The sequence below is a fragment of the Mustela nigripes genome, chromosome 10 (genome assembly GCF_022355385.1).
Source record: "Mustela nigripes isolate SB6536 chromosome 10, MUSNIG.SB6536, whole genome shotgun sequence".
In the NCBI taxonomy this organism is placed as follows: Eukaryota; Metazoa; Chordata; class Mammalia; order Carnivora; family Mustelidae; genus Mustela; species Mustela nigripes.
Genome location: NC_081566.1, coordinates 31,356,106 through 31,380,397, shown reverse-complemented (window position 1 = coordinate 31,380,397; position 24,292 = coordinate 31,356,106). Strand labels below are relative to the sequence as shown.

At 42.6% G+C, this 24,292-nt stretch overlaps 1 protein-coding gene across 2 annotated transcripts in view; it reads right to left on the bottom strand.

The window, feature by feature from the left end:
• The window catches only part of KCNH1 (potassium voltage-gated channel subfamily H member 1), a 407,094-nt gene that overhangs the window by 218,423 nt on the left and 164,379 nt on the right, over window positions 1-24,292 (bottom strand). For both annotated transcript variants that reach the window (XM_059412951.1, XM_059412952.1), the window contains exon 7: window positions 4,694-5,123. In XM_059412951.1, the coding sequence (XP_059268934.1) occupies window positions 4,694-5,123 (430 nt within the window). The remainder of the gene's footprint in view (window positions 1-4,693; window positions 5,124-24,292) is intronic.

Below are 24,292 nucleotides of genomic sequence, written 5' to 3'. Positions count from 1 at the left end.
AATGGATAAGGAAGATGTGGTCCATATACACTATGGAGTATATGGACCACATCTTCCTTATCCATTCATCCGTTGAAGGGCATCTTGGTTCTTTCCACAGTTTGGCGACTGTGGCCATTGCTGCTATAAACACTGGGGTACAGATGGCCCTTCTTTTCACTACATCTGTATCTTTGGGGTAAATACCCAGTAGTGCGATGGCAGGGTCATAGGGAAGCTCTAGAAGCTTTTGATCTTGATCAAGTCCCTAAAGTTCATTTTCGCTTTTGTTTCCTTTGCCTTTGGAGACATATCTTGAAAGAAGTTGCTGTGGTGGATATTGAAGAGGTTACTACCTATGTTCTCCTCTAGGATTCTGATGGATTCCTGTCTCATGTTGAGGTCTTTTATCCATTTTGAGTTTATCTTTGTGTATGGTGTAAGAGAATGGTCAAGTTTCATTCTTCTACATATATTTTCCCAGCACCATTTATTGAAGAGACTGTCTTTTCTCCACTGTATATTTTTTCCTGTTTTGTCAAAGATTATTTGACCATAGAGTTGAGGGTCCATATATGGGCTCTCTACTCTGTTCCACTGGTCTATGTGTCTGTTTTTATGCCAGTACCATGCTGTCGTGGTGATCACAGCTTTGCAGTAAAGCTTGAAATCAGGTAACGTGATGCCACCAGTTTTATTTTTGTTTTTCAACATTTCCTTAGCAATTTAGGGTCCTTCTGATTCCATACAAATTTTAGGATTATTTGCTCCAGCTCTTTGAAAAATACCGGTGGAATTTTGATCGGAATGGCATTAAAAGTATAGATTGCTCTAGGCAGTATAGACATTTTAACAATGTTTATTCTTCCGATCCAAGAACATGGAATGGTCTTCCATCTTTTTGTGTCTTCTTCAATTTCTAAGAAATACTATTTTTAAAAAATATTTTATTTATTTGTTTGACAGAGAGAGATAGCAAGAGCAGGAACACAAGCAGGGGGAGTGGGAGAAGGAGAAGCAGGCTTCCCGCCAAGCAGGGAGCCCGATGTGGGGCTTGATCCCAGGACCCTTAGATCATGACCTGAGCTGAAGGCAGACACTTAATGGCTGAGCCACCCAGCTGCCCCAAAAGAAATACTATTATCAACACATGTAAACCTCAATGCCAAGAAGAAAAATTCACAAAATACCATTACTTCAAAAAGCCCACTTAGCCTTTGTTTTCTCTGTACTCCTTGAGGACTCCTGGGGCCTGACTGCTAGGGTGACTGGCTAGGGAGAAGCATGACCCCTTGGCACAAAGGCAGGCCGTGATTCATGCCCCACCACTCCCCTAGACCCCAGTTCTGGCATCAGCCCCCCACCCCACCCATGAGCACACAGTAAGGGTACATCTGTGTGCATGTGTACACACAGGCAATGCAGGATAGCAGAGCGCTCCATAAGCCCAGTATGACAACAGCAGTTGTCCCGAACAAAGGTTGCTTAGAATGTGTGTTTATGAGGATAATTGCCACCACATTACACGGAGTGCAATAACTTTGTTGTTAGCACAACCATTTGTCAGACATGTCACATGGAAAGTGGAACAGCTGTAACTGTAAGTGACAGATTGATGAAAAATAGCTGATTTCCAAGGCACCTGGTGCCCTGAGCCTGTATCCTAATCTTGTTCTTAAATTAAAACAACAACAACAACAAGCATACAAAACTTTCTACTGCAGGAACTCTTGACTTATGAAAATGGACAGAGAGAATTTTCAGGGTGGTGTTGAGTCAGGGCCTCAGGCTGGCCGTCTGTGTACTCAGACCATATGAACGCAGGTGGGCTCCACAGAAAGACCTGGCTTCTAATTCAGAGGAGCCTGGGTCCAAAGCCTGTCTCTCCTGCTTACCAGCCCTATGTTCTTGGGAAGGAAGTTACCTTTACTGGGTCCATTTCCTTATAAGCCGGTGATAATAATCTCTAAGCACAGAGTGATTCGGAGCAGCAGAATCCATGTATGGAGCGCTCGTCACAGCACCTGGCACATAATGAGTGTTTGGGAAATGGCGTTACAGTGCAGCAGGCTTGCCTACCTAAACGTCACACTTGGTTGCATAATGCAGAGGTGACTGCCTGTGTACTATTGCACTTTTTAAAAAGGAAATGGAAATATCATAAAGATCTGAGAAGGTAGATAAAAAAGGTGATAATAATAATTTGAGGTTTTCCTGGAAGATTATACCCAGTAAGTCATGCTCTCCATAGAATAATGGTTTTGGAAAAACAAACTTTTTTTTTTAAGATTGTATTTATTTATTTGAGAGCGAGAGTGAGCGCATGTGCACTTGCACGCATGAGTGGGGATGAGGCAGGGGGAGAAGGACAAGCAGACCCCACTGACGTGGGACTCGATCCCACGACCCTGCAGTCATGACTTGAGCCTAAATCAAGAGTTAGACACTCAACCGACTGAGCCACCCAGCCACCTGCACTTATCTTTATTATTTGCCACCTAAAACTATTCTTTTTCTTCTTTTCTTCCAAGTAAAAAGTTGCAAATAATTTACCTCATATCTGAAAGCCTTGAAGACCCCATGACATGGGGCCCGCTTCCTAAATGACCACTTGCAGCAAGTTTCCTGCAATGCATTTAATGAAGTATTTAGATTAACAAAATGTCTCCTCTCCCCTTCTTAGAGACAGAAATTGGGCTCAGAGCACAGCACATATGGCTGCTTATCTCATGCCCCATGGCTCACAAAAATGCTGTAAGCAGTACCTAGAAAACTAGTGCTGTTAAGGCTGAAATTGTCCTAGAAGAGCGAAGGTCTTAAATCCTTCTACATGAGAAAGCACCTCAGGTTCTAATTAAGCTAAAGCAATTAGCCACCCACAGATACTTAACGCTGCTTCCCATGGACAGGCAATCATCTCTATTAAAAGAGCGAGAGTGAAGTAAATCCCAAGCTCCATCAGCACACACTTCCCACAAATCAATTACACCTAGACACATGCAGTGACTACTCAGACCCGAGCTCTGTGCCTTGCAGAGAGGGCTCACATGAAGACCCATATCAGACACGATGAGCTGGTTACAGAAAAGGAGGAGGCAAGCAGCCAGTGGGACAACTGGGGGGTCATAAAACCCATTTGCAGAGGGGGTGCTGGATCCCTGGGAGGTTGGACAAAGTAAGGCAAACTGACACCTTAGGTTTCCTGATCTTGGAATTCCCTGGTTAATTTAACAATTGCTATCAACTCTACTCTGAGGGAGCACAAAGAACAGAACAGTCTCTGGTTGCTGTAACCAGAGCCCAGCTTCATTATGTGTGACCAGACTCCTGTCCACACTTGAGGCTTCATGGGAGGACTGTCCTCGCCCATGCTGCCATTTGTTGTTGAAGTACCAACAGGGTGCACTTGGCAGGTTCAAAGTGAGTCTGGGCCATTCAAATGCATATACTTAACTCAGCACAGTAAGGCCCACTTCTCCCAAGGATTCCCTCCAGTGAAGATTTCTCAATGGTTTCTAGGCCAAGGCTGTTCCCAGACCCACCATTAGCAACAGCTACACAACGGTCCATGGGAAAGTGACAGATTTAAGCACCTTCCTCAAGAACTAAGGTTGTTCCCTCTCTCTCTCTCTGCATGCCTCTCCATCTACTTGTGATTTCTGTCAAATAAATAAATAAAATCTTTAAAAAAAAAAAAAAGAACTAAGGTTGTTTTTGTTTTTCAGTCCACTCGAGTCAATTCAATAACCCATTACTTCTGACCTGAACAGGAGCCTTTTTATCCTGTGTGGGTTTTGGGAGCGGGGGATTGTTTTTTGGATTTGGGAAATTTCTTAATCATCAAGTAGACATCAAAAATGGGGGAGACAAACCATGAAAGACTGTGGACTCTGAGAAACGAACTGAGGGTTTTGGAGAGGAGGAGGGTGGGGGGTTGGGTGAGCCTGGTGGTGGCTATTAAGGAGGGCACATATTACATGGAGCACTGGGTGTGGTGTATAAACAATGAATTTTGGAACACACACCAAAAAATTAAATTAAATTTTTCTTAAAATGCATGAAAAATAAAAAATGCAATAAAAATATTCCTAGGAGCCACATATAAAAAATAAAAAAGAAACATGAAATTAATTATAATATCTTACTTAACCCACTTTATAAAAATATTGTTTTTTCATCATGTAATCAGTATAAAAGATAATTCATGAGATAGCTCACATTTTTTTCATACATGCTTTTTCTGGTACCACATGGGGCTGTGGAGGTCTAGAGCTATGTTCAATTTGACACAGAAAGACTCACAGTTCACTTTCTATGAGCAAGTAGGTTACCAAGTTGTATAAATAACATGATCTTATTCTAACTTTATAAAAACCTGTGTCTATGTGGAAAGTAATCTGTAAGGGAGAGGCCCAAGGTAATAATAGTTATCTCTGATAGGCAGAATTATAGTTGGTCTCCATTTTACACTTCATGCTCTTTTGTATTTTCTAAATTTCTTTGCAGTAAACACCTTGCAGCAATGCTTTATCAGGGAAACCATAAATTCATCTTTTTTTAAAAAAGCCTTTCTTGTTTTAAGTTATTACATTGATCTTGATCCTGATCCTGCTAGCACTGGAGTTATTACCCTATTTCCAGCCAATGGAACAGACCTCCAAACAGTATGCCTCCTGCCCATCCCCCACCCAGCCCCAGCAACTGTCATACTTACAGCCAATCATCATGATGGCCACTGCAAAGATCTTCTCGATGTCTGTGGATGGGGCAATGTTGCCAAAGCCCACGCTGGTAAGGCTGGTCATAGTGAAATACAATGAGGAGATATAGACAGAATTCTTGCTGGGACCACCTTCCCACTTCCCTGAGCCAGACCCATTAAACTGGTAAGGGGTGCCAATGTCCATCGCCAGTTGGTAGAGCCAGCTGTTGTTGCGAATGGTCTTGGTGTCTTCATCAAAGATCTCGTAGTCCCCGATGCTGTACCAAATGCAGGCCATCCAATGAGCAGCTAGCCCAAACACACACACCAGCAAGACCAGCACGGCAGCTCCATACTCAATGTAGTGGTCCAGCTTACGGGCCACTCGCCCCAGACGAAGCAGCCGAACGACCTTCAGTGAGCTAAACAAGCTGCTGATGCCCTGGGAGAAGAAGAGTGGAGCATTAGGGCCAAGAACCAAAAATACTACTACCCCTTGCCTCCTCCCCACCTGGGCTGTTTGCTTCAGCATAGCGCATTTCTGCAAGATGCAAGGTATGCAAGCCTTTAAAAAAATATTTTAAAACAAGTCACAATATTGAGAAATGCTCATACATATTTGTATAGTTATGTACAATACAATTAGAATTTTATTCCAAGATATATGAAAGGGATATTTCTATTTGCTTTTTTCTGCTTCCATTAAAAGGCAGATAACAAAACAAAAAAGACAAAATTAGAACTTTATTTCTAATTTATTCTAATTATTGTGATAAGAATACAAATATATGTGAGCATGTTTCATATTGTTACTATTTTATTTTTTTATTATTTTTTTTAAGATTTTTTCTTTATTTATCTGACAGAGATCACAAGTAGGCAGAGAGGCAGGCAGAGAGAGAGGAGAAAGCAGGCTCCCTGCAGAGCAGAAAGCCCGATGTGGGGCTCGATCCCAGGACCCTGGGATCATGACCTGAGCCAAAAGCGGAGGCTTTAACCCACTGAGCCACCCAGGTGCCCCTATTGTTACTATTTTATTTTTTTTTTAAAGATTTTTTATTTATTTATTTGACAGAGAGAGATTACAAGTAGGCAGAGAGGCAGGCAGAGAGAGAGAGGAGGAAGCAGGCTCCCTGCTGAGCAGAGAGCCCGATGTGGGACTCGATCCCAGTACCCTGAGATCATGACCTGAGCCGAAAGCAGCGGCTTAACCCACTGAGCCACCCAGGCGTCCCTATTGTTACTATTTTAAAACAATTTTAAGGGTTATGTAATATTTCATACTAAGTAATATGAAATATTTTAAGAGCTGTATGGTATTTATTTCATATTGTATAATATTTCATTCTAATTATACTATACATAATATGCAAGTATTATGTTTTCAAAAAATGGCTAAGAAACACATGAAGAGAAATGTAAAACACTGATAGTGGTTACCACTGCACTGTCAAGTTACAGAATTACAGGAAATTTTTTGGTTATATTTGTATAAATTTTTGTTGCACTTGAATAGATTTATTTAATTTCTATAATTGAAATTATTACTTTTATAGTTAGAAAAATACATACATTTAAAAACAAACACATTTAAAAAAAAAGATAAAAATGAACTAAAGAAACAGCTGAGAAAATAAAGAACTAAGATTCTGTTTTCTCAGGAAAGTTGTAAATTCTTTGAAGCTACGTCACTCCTATCAAGCCAGGGATTATTAATCAGACACCATACATTAAACATAATCAGTCAAGGAATCTCAGAGCTAGAAGGAAGCTTCTGATTTAGGCTGGTCAAGCCTCCGGCCATCCTGCAGACCCTCCCAAGGGCAACAGTGGTACAGAAAAGAACATTAGAGTAGAAATCTAGAAAACAGGGTTTGAGATCCAAGCAAACCACTAACTTACTATGTAAGTTGGGGCAATTCGATAGCCTGTCTCATCTAGATAATGAGGGAAGTGGACTAGAGGAAATGCTAACATCACAGAAGTCAGTGATGTCAGCATTCAGAACCACAAAATTCCTATTCCAAAGTGATTCCAAGGTGTAAGGAAGGGAGATTTCCATTAGTTGTTCTTACGTCAATTAACAAGCAAACAAGCACAAAAACAGAAATACTTCCTGGCACCAGAACTTCGGTCTCCTTCACACCCAGCAATAATCCAATGGCAGGATGATGCCCTTCACCAACTAGAATCAATCACTTTACACTATTCTAAACACTGGAGAGCTTCCAGGTCACTGCCCATGTCTCTTGTCCCCCATTCCCTTAATAAGAACCCCCAAGGGTCAGTTATGTTACAGACAGAAGGAAAATGTGTACCTGCTTTCTGACAAGCCTGTGTGAGAGACTCACCAAGGCTGCTTCCTCTTCCTGGGTACCCAGCTAAACTACATCTCCCAGCCTCTTCCCATCTGGGTGGGTCTCTGAGACCCTTCTCAGCAATGGCTATGAGACGAAATATGTGTCATTTCTAAGCCAAGGCAGGTAAAAGTGAATGTGCTTTCTCTTCCCCTTGGTATGCCTTCCAAATGAGTCTAGTGAGATCCTGAGGCCAAGTATTAAAGATGGGACATAGAGCATGGAAGAAGCCTGGGTCCCTAAAAGATTATGTGGATGGAACATCCTGTCCCCACCAATCAATGTGAATCATATTATGATGTGAATGAACACTAAAACCTCTGAAATAAGCCACTGAAAATTCAGGGAATATTTGGTGGAGTAGCCATTATTAGCCTTCCCTGAGATGCGAACACACAGACCCTATGTAGCATAGCCTTGTCAGTAAAGACTACAGATCATATAAATGGCTAACAGATACATAAAAAAATGCTCATCATCACTAGCCATCATGGAAATACAAATCAAAACCCCAAGGAGATACCACCTTACACCCGTTAGAATGGTAAAAATTAACAAGGCAGGAAACAACAAAGGTTGGACAGGATATGGAGAAAAGAGAACCCTCTTACACTGTTCGTGGGAATGCGAGTTGGTGCAGCCACTCTGGAAAACAATATGGACGTTCCTCAAGATGTTAAGAATAGAGTTACCCTACGACCCAGCAACTGCACTACTAGGTATTTACCCCAAAGATACAGATATAGTGAAAAGAAGGGCCACGTTCATAGCAGTGATGTCCACAATCACCAAACTGTGGAAAGAGCCGAGATGCCCTTCAACAGGGCACGAATGGATAAAGAAAATGTGGTTGATGTACACAGTGGAATATTACTCAGCCATCAGCAAGGATGAATACCCACTATTTGCATCGACATGGATGGAACTGGAGGGGATTATGTTAAGTGAAGGAAGTCAAGCAGAGAAAGACAATTACATGGTTTCACTCATACATGGTACATAAACAATAGCAGGCAGAACAACAGGGGAAGGCAGGGCAATCCACATGGGGAGAAAATCAGAGAGGGAGATGAATCACGCGAGGCTACGGACCCCAAGAAACAATGTGGGGGTTTCAGAGGAGAGGAGTGTGGGAGGAGGGGGTAACAGGGTCCTGGCTATCGATGAGGGCACCTGCTGTGATGAGCACTGGGTTTTATACTTAACTAATGAATCACTGAACACCACATCAAAAACTCATTATGTACTCTACAGTAGCTAACTGAATATAATTTTTTTAAAAAGACCACAGATCAGGCTGCCACACAAATTATTTTTGTTAAGGTGAGGGTGGGGGAGGTGGGATTTATTGCACCTTTTAAAAAATAAAACAAATAAACAACATTTTTGTAGCCATAAAACTTAGAACAGAAATAATCACTTCTTGGGGTGCCTGGGTGGCTCACTGGGTTAGGCCTCTGCCTTTCGCTTGGGTCATGATCTCGGGTTCCTGGGATCGAGCCCCATATCAGGCTCTCTGCTCGGCGGAGAATCTGCTTCCCCCTCCCCTTGACTGCCTCTCTGCCTACTTGTGATCTCTGTCTTCCAACTAAATAAATAAATAACCTAAAAAAAGAAAGAAAGAAAGAAAGAATCACTTCTTGTCCAACATACACAAGCAAATAAATAACAGTGTATTCTTAAAGGCCAATGGACTACATCCCCAGGGTCAGCTTATCCAATCTGCTCACTCTGATGAAGTCCAGTATGGACTTGGCATGTCTGGTACTCCTCTCCTGGGTCCCCTCTCCCTCCATATGTTTTTCTTAAAAACCTGCCATACAGGAAATGCTAAGAAAACTCCCCCATATTAAGGTGCAAAAGACTGATGAGGGTAAATGAATATCCTCTCTATAGAGGATATCTGCATTTAAACAACCTCCAATAGTGGAATTAAAAGTACCCACAGCCTGGGTGAAGCAGATATTTTGGGAGGCAAAGGAGCCTTTCTGATGACTCAGAAACCAAACACATGTAAGCAACCACCTACTCTCCACCTGCTCATAAGGAGGTTCCTGAGATCATCCTCAAAGCAGTTCTACTCTGAAGCAGAACTTATTACCCAGGGCAAAACTGCCTCGTCATTTTTCCTCACTCATATTTAATTCAAAGCAACATCTAAGGAAAACCTACTACATACTCCTGTGCTAATGCCACAGGGAGGAAATTAAAATGATGCTGTCCTTGTCTTCTTGTTCACTGTTGTGGCACCAGTGCCTGGCATGGAGAAGAGTCTTGATAGGAAGAAAGAGAGAGGAAGCAAGAGCGTCATAACCAGGGAAGGAGGCAACATACTAGTGAGAGATACTTCCACCTAATGGTCATCGAACATGACTGCTGAGAGGAAGCACAGACATCATTCCGTCCAGCCCTATGAGTCCAGTGATGCCTTCCAGGAGCTCCATTCAGTTTCTCCTCGAACTCCCCCTTAACCACAACATCTCTAAGACCCCATTCTAGCTAGCATTCATGAAGATGAGTCACTGGGCCTCCATACCTTTCTTCCTCTGTTTCACCTGCACTTCATCCCTCTTCCCCTTTCCATCGCCTCCCAATGGCCACCCAACACATGCAACCAAGACCCACAGTCCTGCTGTCCTCCAGCCATACGCTCCAGATGTCTGGAGCATCTCACACAGGGGATGCACACTTGCATCTCTGTGCCTGCTCAGACGAGACGCTCCTCAGACGAGGCCCAGCCTCCCCTCTCTAACCAGCTAGTACACTGTTATCCTTCAAGTCCGCCACTACCTCCACCCTAAAGCCTTTCATGACTACCCTGGAGTCACAACCAATCACTCACCCCTCGATGTGTCCATGATATTCTGTGTCCATCACCAACTGAACACACTGCTTTGCACTACAGTTTTCCCAACTACAGTAGGTGTTACATCTTCCTGAAGACAGAAGTCATTTGCTACTCATTTGAAAAGCCTCCTGTATTGGGTTGAGCAGTGTCCCCTCCAAATTCATGTCTTTCTCAGAACCTCAGAATGTGACCTTATTTGGAAATGGGGTTGTTGTGGGTATAATTCGTTAAGATGGGGTCATACCTAATCCAGTATGACTAATGTCCTTATAGAAAGAGAAGAGCCAGACACAGAGAGAGAAAACCAGGTGTTCTCTACCCATGCCGAGATTGAGGTGGGTGTGTCTTCAAGCCAAGGAATGTCAAGAATTACCAGCAAGAGTAGAAGCTAAGAGAAAGTCATGGAACAGATTCTCTCTTAGAGCCTTCAGGGAGAACATGGCCCTACAGACACTTTGACTTCGCATTTCTAGTTTACAGAACTGTGAGAGAATGAATTTCTATTCTATTAAGCCACCCAGTTTGGGGTAATTTGTCATAGCTGCCCTGGAAAACTAATATATCCACACAGGATCTAAAGCCAGCACCTTCTCAGAAAGGATCTAAATCATTTTCTAAACAGAATTGAAAGTGTGGATTATTAGAGAATTCTTTCTCATTTCAAGAAGCCTCTGGAACAACATAAAACAAGCACTTCTTCACTGTGTTATTTATCTGTGTACACTGATACCTATGACACAGTTTTAAATAAGTTCTCTCCTATTGCATTAACAGCTGGAATTCTAGTTACTTAAAATCATTTCAAGTTATTAATTTGCATTTTTTTCTTATTTGCCTGAAGTTCAGTAGATGAAATAAATAAGCAGAATACTCCAATTTTTTTTTTTAATTTTAGTATGCTAAAAACATGACAGCACCATATGGTAGAGAATCACCATTTCTCCAGGGACTTCTTGTATCAGAAAACCTATCTCACATTCCAAATTGTCCCAGAAAGTTCTTTATCACAACCTTAAAATGATGAAGAACCAAGGCTTTTGAGATGAATTGATGTGGATAAAGGGATGGTGTAGTGCTGGTGAGCCTCACCCCTGAGGCCAACAAGTGTGACTGCAAGGAAGCCATTCTAGATCCGCAGTCACCTCAGCTGCAGTAATACTGACGCCATTCAAATATTAATCCCCATTCAGATTCATGTTTATGTGAGCTATCAAATTTTACCTATTTGTCTGGACTACACATTAGTCATTTCCTTAACTTGGACTATACCTTACTTTCTCGGTCAGCCCAATTCATCAGGTTTTGGTTCATATTTTTTTTTTTTCTGTCATATACATGGAGAGAACACTGTCACAGACTAAGGACAATGTGCTAATGAAAAAAAAAAAAACCATTGAGTCTTTCAGGTCCTTGAACAGTCCAACCTCACATGATTCCTCTTCACCAACATTCTCTTGCAACTAAAGGCCTTCTTCACATGCTTCGCTGCGAAGCCTCTAGAACCCATCTTCACGTGTCAAGAAATTCCCAGCCTCAACATCCTCCTGGATTGTTCCCACCATCTTCTTCCATTAGCTGAAGCCAGTTCTCCCTGAGCACTCTGCTTTTCCCCCTCCTTCTCCCATACATCCCGGAGTTAGGAGCAGGGAGTTTTCGCTCTCCACAGTTCTTTCCAAAAAAGAGCGTGTTAGCACTCAAAAAAACAAACAAACAAACAAACCAAAAAAAAAAAAAAAACCCTTCCTTTAAGATTCATGCCAACCAGCAAAAAAAAACACCTCCTCATTATGGCCATCTGATTACTGATGACTAACATCTGTTTAATGCTTACAAATATGCCAAAATTTAACTAATCCTTCACTAATTATCTCATTTATCAACTTCTTCCTTTCATCCTTTAAAATCTTTGCACCTGGCTTCCCAGCCCATTTTCTTCTATCAGCATGGGAACATTCAACATCCATGAGGAAAACTCATTCAACACTCCTGCCTCTCTATTCCCAGTGACCTTAACCCCCTCTCCATGTCTTGAGTTTGGTCATCATTGGAAACCACTCCCTCTCTGACATTTTACACACCATTTGACACAGTAATTACAAGTTTCCAGTTCTCCACTCTCTCCTCTATCCCCACCCAACCCAGTCTACTTTGGCTTATTTTTTTTTCTTTAATATTTTTAAAATTTTTTTCTTTAATTTTTTAAAAATTTTTTTCTTTAATTTTTTTTTACTATGTTATGTTAGTCACTATATAGTACCTCATTAGTTTTTGATGTAGTGGCTTCTTTTTGATGTATTTTCTTTTCCAGCCATTGACTCTCCAGATTTCACTTCCTTTCCCATCTAACCACACTCTGTTACGTCACTTCCAGTACTCTCTCCTTACCAACCAACAACCTGTCTCCTCGCCCTCCTGCCAAACTCAGCATTGCATGGGATCCAATAGCAGGGACCCAGCCCTCAATTCCATTCTCAGGTGGGTCCCTGGATGCTTCTCACGCATCCTTTTTCTCTTCCTTGAACAATGCTTTCTCTCCTTCACAGCGATAGATATTCCAAATCTTCACTACTCTTTTCAGGATCCCACCTGACCCATGCCATTCTCATTCTCAGCCAACATTACCTCCTAACTCACAGAGGAAGTAGAGGTTGTTAGTATCAACTCTCCCTCTATACCCCACCTCCACAAATACAAGTATGTGCATTTGCACAATTCTTCCACCCGCTCACGGACATCACTCCGTCACTATCCACCCTCCTCTCTCTTCTCTATGTCTTCAAACCTCCCTCTCAGGAACTAATTTCTCTTAGACTATAATCACACTGCTGTTTCAAGATCTATGCAACTTTCCAGATATATCAACTCTCCTCCTCTTCTTAATATTCCTTCCTCAAACCATAACCAACACATAATGGCTCAATTTCCTCATTTCCCATTCATATATCAACCCACTGCATTCAGATGTCCATTCCCACCACTCCCCAGAATCTACTATCTCTGAGGTCACCAACTGCCTTCTAATTGCTACACTTTTGGCATTTGATACATGCAATGGACATTTAACATCCTTTAACATCCTTTAAGACCACACTACACAAAAACGGTCTACCCCTTTCCTTGTCATCTACATCCACAAGGAATCACCACCCTACAAAATAGAACTTGTTTCCCACCCCAGAAACTGAAAATAACCACAAATCTTTCTCCAACCCTCGCTGCAGCTAACATGTGAGCACATAACCTAGAATCCACCATCAGAGACACACACCCCAACGCTGAAGAGCATCTACTGGAGAAACTGAGCATGACCCTTTTTGCAAGAGCATGGCCGCATCACCTAGTTCACACAGGCAGCAGGTAGTTGTTCCAGAATCAGTGCCCAGGCTCCACTGATCGTGGCATCAACTCTGCACACGTTCAGGAGCAGCAGTGGCTTATTTACAGGACTAGATTGCAATATGATCTTGCCAAAAAGCCTCCAAATATTTTCCTGGTCTTTCCAAACCTTCTCCGAGTACCCAATGCCCTTTTAATAAACTTTTTCTGATAGTTGCCAGACTCGAACACTAACTACTACAACATGTGGCATGCACTGTCCTCCTTTGGTTCCCATAATAACTCCTTCTAATTATTCCTGATCAGATATTTAATATTAGATATTTAATGATTGTTTGTGGCCTTTTTCTCTTCTCCATATACCCCTTTCCTTGTCATCTACATCCATTAATGTGGCTGCATCCACCATATCTATAAATTAATAACCTACAAATACATCTTTCCAAACTAGATATTTCTCCCAACTTTAAGACCCCTATGAGCTTGACAGTGGCCTATCCCATGAGTTCCTGAGTTTGGCACATGTAACCTTCAGCCCATCTCCTACTCCCCAGTGTGGAAAATGTGCTCCAGGTCTACAGTCTTCCATTTCCACAAGTTTGTATAGCCAACTGAGATGATGACACTAGGTGTATATGCCATGTATATGACATCTCAGTTGGCTATACAAACTTTTCTTAATAGGGTGTTCTTCTAAGAAAAGTGACAATAAGGTGTATCAGTATTCCAATGCCTAATTTTGGATAAAAACAGAAAACAAGCAAATTTTCTTGTCTATGCATTAATATCTCTAGAAGTATAAATAAGATACTAAAACACTGACTGTCCCAGGGAAAGAGATTCTTTACTGTATCTACCCTTTTGAATGTTGTTTCTTGTGAATTACTATTTTTCCAATTTTTAAAAAATCGAGTTACAAATATAAATTTAAAAATGTGACACAATCCTGCTTAGAACCACTCAATGGTTCCCATCGCCTTCTAGATAAAATTCCATTCCTTTAGCAAACAAAATCCTTTGCAATTTGGTCCCCAACAGCCTTGTCTCTCACTGCCTCTCTCCCAGGCATCTCCTGCTTTTGTCATATCAAATCACTTGTGGTTCAACAATCACACTGTCTTTATGCCTTTGCATATGCTGTTCCCTCTGCCTCAAAAGACCATTTCCCTGGTTGTCTGCCTGGAAAACCCTTACCCATCCTTAAAAACATTTCTCAACACCCCAATGGCGGGAAAAGTCACATATCTTCAGCAAGTATACAAGCATTTTGCCTTTTAAAATAAGTATTAGAGGGGATGTCTGGGTAGCTCAGTTGGTTAAGTGTCTGTCTCTAGCTCAGGTCATGATCAGGGGTCCTGGGATTGATTCCTGCATTGGGCACTTTGCTCAGCAATAGCCTGCTTCTCCCTCTCACTCTGCCCTTCTTTCCTGCTCGTGCTCACTCTTTCTGACAAATAAATAAAATCTTTTTTTAAAAAATAGGGGCACCTGGTTGGCTCACTGGGTTAAAGCCTCTGCCTTCAGCTCAGGTCATGATCTCAGGGTCCTGGGATAGAGCCCGACATCCGGCTCTCTGCTCAGCAGGTAGCCTGCTTCCCCCCTCTCTCTGCCTGCCTTGCTGCCTACTTGTGATCTCTTCTCTCTGTCAAATAACTAAATAAATAAATAAATCTTTAAAAAAATATATGAAGTAAGAGCACCTTGGTGGCTCAGTGGGTTAAGCCTCTGCCTTCAGCTCAGGTCATGATTCCAGGGTCTTGGGATCGAGCCCTGCACGGGGCTCTCTGCTCAGCAGGGAGCCAGCTTCCTCCTCTCTCTCTGCCTGCTTCTCTGCCTACTTGTGATCTCTGTCTGTCAAATAAATAAATAAAATCTTTTTTCAAAATTTTAAAAATTAAATAAAATAAAGTAAGTAATAGAGTGGGAGCCACCTGGGTGGCTCACTCAGTTAAGTGTCCAGCTCTTGACTTCAACTGAGGTCATGATCTCAGAGTCATTAGATCAAGCCCCACGTCAGGCTGCCTGCCAGCATGGGGCCTGCTTAAGATTCTCTCCCTCTCCCTCTGCCCCTCTTCCACTGTTCTCTCTTCCACTAACTTAAAAAAAAAAAAAAATAATAATAAATAAAATGAAGTAAGTATTAGTAAGTATCACAGTGAATTCAAACTTACTCCAATAATAGTACTACTCTCCCATCTGAATTTCAATCTGCTTTCTCAACATGTAGAGAAAGGAGTGTAGTTACGGTAGCACCCTCAAAATTGTGACTCAGAGGTCACTCAGAGAAACAGAATTTCTCTGTGTGGCTGTGATGCTTAATTTTATGTCTCAACATGACTGGGACACAGGGTGTCCACACATTTGGCTAAACATTATTCTGGGTGTGTCTGGGAGGATGTATTTGGATTGAGATTAACAACTGAATCCACAGACTGAATAGAACAAAATTGCTGAGGCGAGTGTGGCTGAGCCTCCTCCAATCCACTAGCGGCCTGAATAAAACAGAAAGGAGAGTAAGGAAGAATTCACCTCTCTGCCTGACTGTTTTCAAGCTGGGACCTCGGTCTCCCGCACTCAGATTAGAATTTATGCCACCACCTCTCCTGGGTCTCTAGCTTGAAGGTGGCAGATAATGGGACTTCTCAGCCTCCATAATTATTGGCAGTGTTAATGGAAAGGCCAAGAATGGCAAGTCTAAGACTCACACAGAGTCATCTCTCTGTGATGTCTCTCCCTGACACCCACAAAGTTCAAAATGCCGTCCAGATTCCCATGACTGGTCCTTGATTCATTCTTTCAACAAACACTTATGGAACACTTTAATATGGGGCACGCATGATTTCTAGCACTGATCAGGGGCAAACCAGACCCAAATCCTCATTCTTCTGGAGCTTTCTTTTAATTGGGAAAGATAGACAATAAATAGGATAAATAAGTAAAATCAATGGTATGAGACAAAAAGATGAAAAATTAAGCAGGAAAATGAATATAAAAAGTAACAGGAAGAGGGGGTGATGTCCAGCATTCAACAGGGTTGTGAAGGAACACATCCCTGAGATCTTGGCATTTAAGTAAAAGCCCAGTGGAGATGAGAACGTGGACCCAAGAGTATCTAAAAGAAGCATGTGGCAGACACAGCAATCAGCAAGTACAAATGTCCTGAGGCAGGAATGTCACAATGTTTTTTTTAATTAAATTTATTTATTTCCAGCATAACAGTATTCATTATTTTTTCACCACACCCAGTGCTCCATGCAATCCGTGCCCTCTATAATACCCACCACCTGGTTCCTCAACCTCCCACCCCCCCGCCACTTCAAACCCCTCAGATTGTTTTTCAGAGTCCATAGTCTCTCATGATTCACCTCCCCTTCCAATTTCCCCCAACTCCCTTCTCCTCTCTAACTCCCCTTGTCCTCCATGCTATTTGTTATGCTCCACAAATAAGTGAAACCATATGATAATTTATTTTATATTAGGCTGACACAGCCCCTTGAGATCACAAACTGCACCTTTAGTAAGAGTAATAATTAGCATTTGTTGAGTACTAAGGACTTTACAAGGATTACCTCACTTAATCCTCTGAACCTTGGGAGGTAAATATATTATCCACCCAACCCTCCGATAAAGAAACTGACGTTTTCATTTGTGCAGTATCACGCAGGTAGAAAGTGGTGGACCTAGAATTTGAACCCTGATCAACTGACTCCCCAGTGTACGTCCTTAACTCCTTGCTCTAATTCCCCACCATTAAAGTTCCAGCTCCTTTCCATTGTTCAATACATGTTTATTGAATGGAAACCTACACTGATGCTCACAAGGAGAACTTGTGACCGCTGCAAATAGTGGTCTGGCATGAGGATTTACTACTTTATTAACAGAGCTTGGTTTGTTTGCTGTCTTTAAAACAGAGATGACTTCAAGAATAAAAGTTCCGGGGTACCTGGGTGGCTCAGTGGGTTAAAGCCTCTGCCTTCGGCTCTGGTCATGATCCTGGGGTCCTGGGATCCAGCCCCGTGTCGGGCTTTCTGCTCAGCAGGGAACCTGCTTCCTCCTCTCTCTCTCTATCTGCCTGCCTCTCTGCCTACTTGTGATCTGTCAAATAAATAAATATAATCTTAAAAAATAAATAAATAAAATTTCCACGATGATCTCACCATTCTGAAAACTGCAGATCCATTTCAACTACCTAATGCAATAAATTGGCTTACCAGATCTTATTGGAAGTTATTCACTGAAGTTTAAGCACAATTGGCTTCCCTTCCATTGTTTCCACATTATACTTTCAGCTTATTGATTTCAATGCCATGATAATTTCCTAAAAACCTGTGCAGGAAGACACAGCCTAGAGCTACCAGGCTTACAAAAATAAACATGCAGTGCCCTGCCCTCGAGATGCCTACATCAGGCCACAGAGAAAACACAGCCTGCCAGTGACAGGAGAAGCAGCAAACGCAAGTCGGCTGCCACCATCAAGGCTGAATTCCCACGAGGCCAGGGGCTGTACATAAAGGGAACTGTTTTCTACCTCACTTAACAGGTCTATTGACCATATTCAGGAGGAGGATGTGGTTGCTAAGTTTAAGGGGGGCTTCATAACCAGGAATGGGACAGCCTGCAACCCTGCCTTTGTTTAATCTGGTAATGTATCCAATGGACACATCTGCAGACACCACAGAAAACAATCACTGAAGGAAGTTTAGAGCCATCCACTTTCCTTCTGTTGACAATTCAAACCTTGAAATAAACCATGTATTTATTCAGTTGCAATATTAAAGCCTCACTCAGGCTCTTTCTCTTTCTGGTGGCACCAAAAATTGAAATCTATCCCTGGCCAAATAAAAATCCTAGGTCTATAGAATAGAGAATCTGGTTTTGTCAAGCCGCATCTCTGTCTTTCACAGAATCCTCATCTCAGTTTCCTTTCTTCCATGGAAGTGTAATTAATCTAAATCACCTAGATTGTACATTCTCTCATACCCAAAGAAACAATAAATACATGTTGTGCTTACAGCTATAACATTTCTGCAGAATTAGCTATGCCCTTAATTTGCTTTAAGCTAATCTGACCGTCTGGTATAGGTTAAAATCCCAGTGAGTTTCGTGAGGGCTGTGTACGTAAGACTTTTCAGCACTGGGGCCCAAGGAAGGCTTCAGTCCACTTATCACTGCTTGGCCAGAGCTCTTGGTACCAAGCAGGGCTGACATTACAAAAGTCTCACCTCACTAAGAAGCATATGAGCACGCAGCTCAGACCTTCTGACCACATGTGATAACACTCTCTATTTAATGATGAGGGAGGTGGAGATCCATCCCTACGCAATCTAATTTGGCTTTAAAAAACACACTCCTGGGGCACCTGGGTGGCTCAGTGGGTTAAGCCTCTGCCTTCGGCTCGGGTCATGGTCCCAGAGTCCTGATATCGAGCCCCGCATCGGGCTCTCTGCTGAGCTGGGAGCCTGCTTCCCCCTCTCTCTCTGCCTGCCTCTCCGCCTACTTGTGATCTCTGTCTGTTAAATAAATTTAAAAAAAATAAATAAAAAAAAAAAAAAAAAACACACTCCCGGGGCACCTGGGTGGCTCAGTGGGTTGAGCCGCTGCCTTCAGCTCAGGTCATGATCTCAGGGTCCTGGGATCGAGTCCTGCATCGGGCTTTCTGCTCAGCAGGGAGCCTGCTTCCTCCTCTCTCTGCCTGCCTCTCTGCCTACTTGTGATCTCTCTCTGTCAAATAAATAAATAAAGTCTTTAAAAAAAAAAAAAACACACTCCCAGGGTGCCTGGGTGGCTCAGTGGGTTAAAGCCTCTGCCTTCGGCTCTGGACATGATCCCAGGGTCCTGGGATCAAGCCCTGCATCAGGCTTTCTGCTCAGCAGGGAGCCTGCTTCCCCCCACCCCTCCACCTGCCTCTCTGCCTACTTGTGGTCTCTGTCATGTAAATAAATAAAATCTTTAAAAAAATACACTCCCTCCATCCTCAGACACGATCCACTTTCAGCTTCATCGTCACCCAAAATTAAGCTTCTAATCAGAAGGTGAAGCCCCCAGATGCTATACAGGAGCCCCCCAAATGTGTTGCCTCAAGACAAGCACCAGGAATCTGTGGTGTGACCTTGAGGCCTCTATAGGGGTGGTGAGGAGGGAAGGCTCTACCAGCTGGTTTGGATGTGTGAAGAGTTCCCCAGAAGGCGCCTGGGGGGCTCAGTCATTAAGCATCCCAGGATCCTGGGATCAAGCCCCTCATCAGGCTCCCTGCTCAGCAGGAAGCTTGCTTCTCTCTCTCCAACCTTCCCTGCTTGTATTTCTTCTCTTGTTGTGTCTCTCTCTGTCAAATAAATAATATGATCTTAAAATCTTAATTTAAAAAAAAAAAAAAAAAAAGAGTTACCCAGAATCTGAGGAACCTGGTATAGTGAGCTGCAGGCCAGCAGCCCAGCCTCCTAGGTTGTACCTATGAGAGCTGGTGTGGGTACAAAGTATCCACAGTGCTCAAGGACTAGGTCATGGCACTGGACAAACAAATATCTGGGGGCAAAGCAGTCTCAGGACAAGAGTGAGACAAGCCACAGGGCACACTTCTGGCAGACCACAGAGGACATCAAAGCAGAGTCCCTGGAGCAAGCTGTGGGGGGTGGGCTTAGCCCCAGGACATGGTGTGTGACTGACACAGTAAGTACTGAGAAAGGGACAGGGAGAAACTAGACTCTTGGGCAGACCGAGTGACCGCAACTTAAGGGACCCGTAGGTTAAAGGCAATAAGGAGCCCCTTCAGCTAGAAGTACCAGGGCTTCGCCTCTACTATTATTCATGGTTTTAACTCTGCTTCATCTTCACAAATAGATTTAAAGCCCTCAAGGGCACTTCTTTCTTGCAGCCTCAGCAGTGAACAGTGACGGTACCGCTAATCATTCTAGACTCTCATTCTGTGAGGCAACCGACAAACACAGAGTTCTACTCTCCTGCCATCTGGCCTTCTGAGGATAAGTCTCTGCAGGAAGGTTCTAAGTTAAAGTTATGGTTCCTTTAAGAGGCTTCTGGTAAATAAAGAGTTCTAAACTTTCTGGAAGCCGATGGAAGTAAGAATAGTCACCATTTTGTGTGGTTAAAATAATCAATAGCGGGGCATCTGGGTGGCTCAGTGGGTTAAAGCCTATGCCTTCAGCTCAGGTCATGATCCCAGAGTCCTGGGATCAAGCCCTACATCAACTCTCTGCTCAGTGGGGAGCCTGCTTCCTCTTCTCTCTCTGCCTGTTCCTTCTCTCTCTGCCTGCTTCTCTGCCTACTTGTGATCTCCTTCTGACAAATAAATAAATAAAATCTTTTTAAAAAAATGACCTCAGAATCTCTGTCTGCCTATCTGTCTACTTATGATCTCTCTCTCTCTCTCTCTCTCAATCTGTCAAATAAATAAATAAATAACCTTAATAAAAATAATTTTTAAAAATAATCAGTAGCTACAACATTTGAGACTGAGAGAAGCCACAGAGAAAAGAAATTGTCTTCTCCTTAAGGAGGAAAAAAAAAAAAGGCCACCATGAAAAATCCCATGCACACCCAAAGCCACGTGTGCATCTCAGGCATCCAACAAGGCCTTTGCCTCTGGTACGTTTCTTATTACCTCCGTGACCCGACTTGGCCACCGAACCTCTCTGAGCTTCACTTCCTCACCTGTCAAGTGGGGAAAATGCACCTACCAGGTTAATGTTCACAAAAGTATGTTATTTGGGAGGGGGGTCACCTCGATCTTCTTCAGCCGAGAGAGAGAGAGAGAGAGAGAGAGAGAGAAAGAGAGAGAGAGAGAGAGTCAGAGTCACAAAGGGGAGAAACTGTTTGCCCTCAGTAAAAAGAAGAGAAAAGATATGAAATGTCAGAAAGAAGTCACCTCTATGTGAGGATGAATTAAGAGGGAAAATAATGGCCCCTCCCTGAAAAGTCAAGAACAACCAGTTAAGGACATTTGGCCAAACTTGCCACGTGAGGGAAAGGAGAACAGGCGGGGGCCTTTTGCCTCAGGACACGCAGAGCCCCAGGCTCACCTGACAAGGATACCTGTGAAAATAACAGAATACAATCTATAAATCTAGATATTTGTACTTCTAAACTCAATTTAAAAGATCCAGCACTCTCTACCATGATCAGAAATTATGAAAATTACAAACATGTCACTTACAAATTTATTTTAATGGAAAAGTTAGATGCAGACCCGGACCTGTCAGCCACATCCCACAAAGTAACAGGAAACAATCACAGCTGTAATTTACTAAACACTTGCAACAGGGCACAGAATCCTAACTCTTAGTCTTTTAGGCATCAACCTGCTTAACTCCTCTTAACTATTCTAAAGGATAAATAAGACAATTCTCTCCATTTTTTTGGAGTGTTTGGGTTTTTTTATGAACTAACTGATGGACAAGCAGCCATGGAAGATGATGTGTGTTGATTGCAATCAGAATTTTAAAAACAAGTTACATGCAACTAATGAATCATTGAATGCCACATCAAAAACTTATGATGTGCTATATGCGCCATCTAACCAGACATAACAAAAAATAAAAATAAAATAAATAAAATTGCTTAAGACTGATAATTTATCAATTAATTAAATACAAGCAATGCGATCAAACTCTTCCATGGCTGTTCCAAAGACATAAACCTACTATTCTCCTCCACTCAGAAGTCCTCTGCCAAAGCCAGGTTGACCATAATAGGAGAAATTGATGGTTCCCAGCTTCTCTTCAAGCAGTGAGTAGGCTGTGGGTGTCTATAGAGCAAGCGGCAGAATGAAAAAGTGAAAAACAAAAGCAGTGCTAGGATAAAGACATGATGTTCCTTCCAGTGCCTAAAGATTAATGCCTGCAAAAAGCTTGGACTCAACCCTGCTGCATTTGGACAGACTAAGGATTCTGGACTCTCACAAGGTGACCTGTACGTAGGCAGGATAGCTTCCGAGGACTACCCAGGGCAGCCCCTCGTGTGCATTCACCAAGACTCCATCACTGTGGGTTTCCCACATATAACAATTTGAGTCACAGCAAGCTGGCTCCAGCTCTTTCCATGCTGCTATTATGCAAATCAATTCACCTCAGATGTGAAACAAAATGGGCATTTAGAGATTCCCAAGATTCTCAGTCCCACCGCAGATGAGGCCTCTAAGAACCAGGAGGGGTAAGAGGCTGACCCAAAGGCCAGGGGCCAAGGTGTAGCCACTCCCGAGGGCATTCCACCTGACTCACTGAACTATGGGGCTATAGCAAATTAATTCATGGGGATGTCTTTCAGAGAGTTAAAATCAAAAGATCTACAAATGAATGCTGCTGGCAGTGGTGGTATTACACACAAATGATTATTTTAAAGACATGATGCCTTTACAGACAGTAATTTAAATCCCCTCCTGGTGGTACCAGGACACAATCCTATCTTTGTACAGAACAGAGCTCTCAGCTGCAAAGCCCTCCAGGCAAGCAGACAGAGCTGCAGTTCCCCAGACCACAAAGCAGATGGCCAAAGGAGGCTGCCAAGGGGTGGGACTGTGGAATGGCCCAGATGTCAATGGAGGGCTGAGGACATGAGCCTCGGCTCAGGAGTCCTGGCCATCAAAGAACTCTGGGTCAGAAGGTGACCCCAGGGATCACGGAGATGCTACTGTCTTTAGGGCTTGTCCAAGTAATAACAAGAATTTCAATCTTTCTTATGGATGAATAATATTCCATTGTGCATAATACTCCACTTTTTTCCAGTTTAATCGAGACATAATTGATATTCAGCACTGATTTTACAGCACTGTATAAGTCAAATCAGCATGATACTTTGGTATCATGACCACATTAAGTTTAGTTAATATCCATCATCTTATATAGATTAAAAAAATTTTTTTTGACTTGTGATACAAACTCTTAGCATTTACTCCCTTAGCAACTTTCCTATCCATCATACAGTCCTGTTAGAATCCTAGCACTTACTATCTTATTACTAGAAGTCTGTGCCTTTCGACCACTTCCCACCCATTTCCCCTCTCCCCACGCCCACTTCTGTAACCACAAATCTGATCTCTTTTTCTATGAGTTTGGGTTTTTACACCTTTTTTAAAATTCCACATGTAAGTGATATCAGAAAATACTAATTTTTCTCTACCTGACTTATTTCAGGTACTTATCATAATGCCCAAGGTCCATCTATGTTGTCACAAGTGACAAGATACCCTGTTCTTTTTTTAAAAAAAAATTTTATTTATTTATTTGACAGAGAGAGATCACAAGTAGGCAGAAAGGCAAGCAGAGAGAGAGAGGAGGAAGCAGGCTCCCCGCTGAGCAGAGAGCCCGATACAGGGCTTGATCCCAAGACACTGAGACCCTGACCTGAGCTCAACCTATTGAGCCACACAGGTGCCCCTCCCTGTTCTTTTTATAGCTGAATCTCTGGACACTGAGGCTGTTTCCATGTCTTGAGTGTCATAAACAATGTTACTATCATCAAGGGTGCAGGTTATCTTTCTAAGTTAGTATTTTCATTTCCTCTGGATAGACAGCCAGGAGAGCAATTGTGGGATCATAGGGTGGTTCTATTTTTAATTTTTTGAGGAACCTCCATACTGCTTTCCATAGTGGTTCCACCAGTTTTATACCACCTTCTGATTACCCATTTCCCCACGGATGGACACTTGAGACGTTTTCACTGAGCCATGGTGAATAATATTGGTACGAATCAGTGCGCAAATATCTGTTTTGAGTCCTTAAGCTTTGCAACAGTTTTGAAAGATATTTATTTGAGAGAGAGAGAGAACGCATTCAAGCAGGGGGAGGAGCAGAGGGAGAGGGAAACGTGGACTCCATGCTGAGCACAGAGTCTGATGAGGGGCTTGATCCAACGACCCTGAGCCAGAATCAAGCTCAACTGACTGGCCCACCCAGATTCCCCAAGGATGCAATAATTTAAAAACTTTTTTGTTTTTAACAAATATTTGCACAGCATTGAGCACGTGCGAGGCACTCATGTTATACACATGAGCTCATTTAATTCTTATGATTCCTATAAGGTAGGAACCACGATTATTCCCATTTTACAGAGGAGAAACTG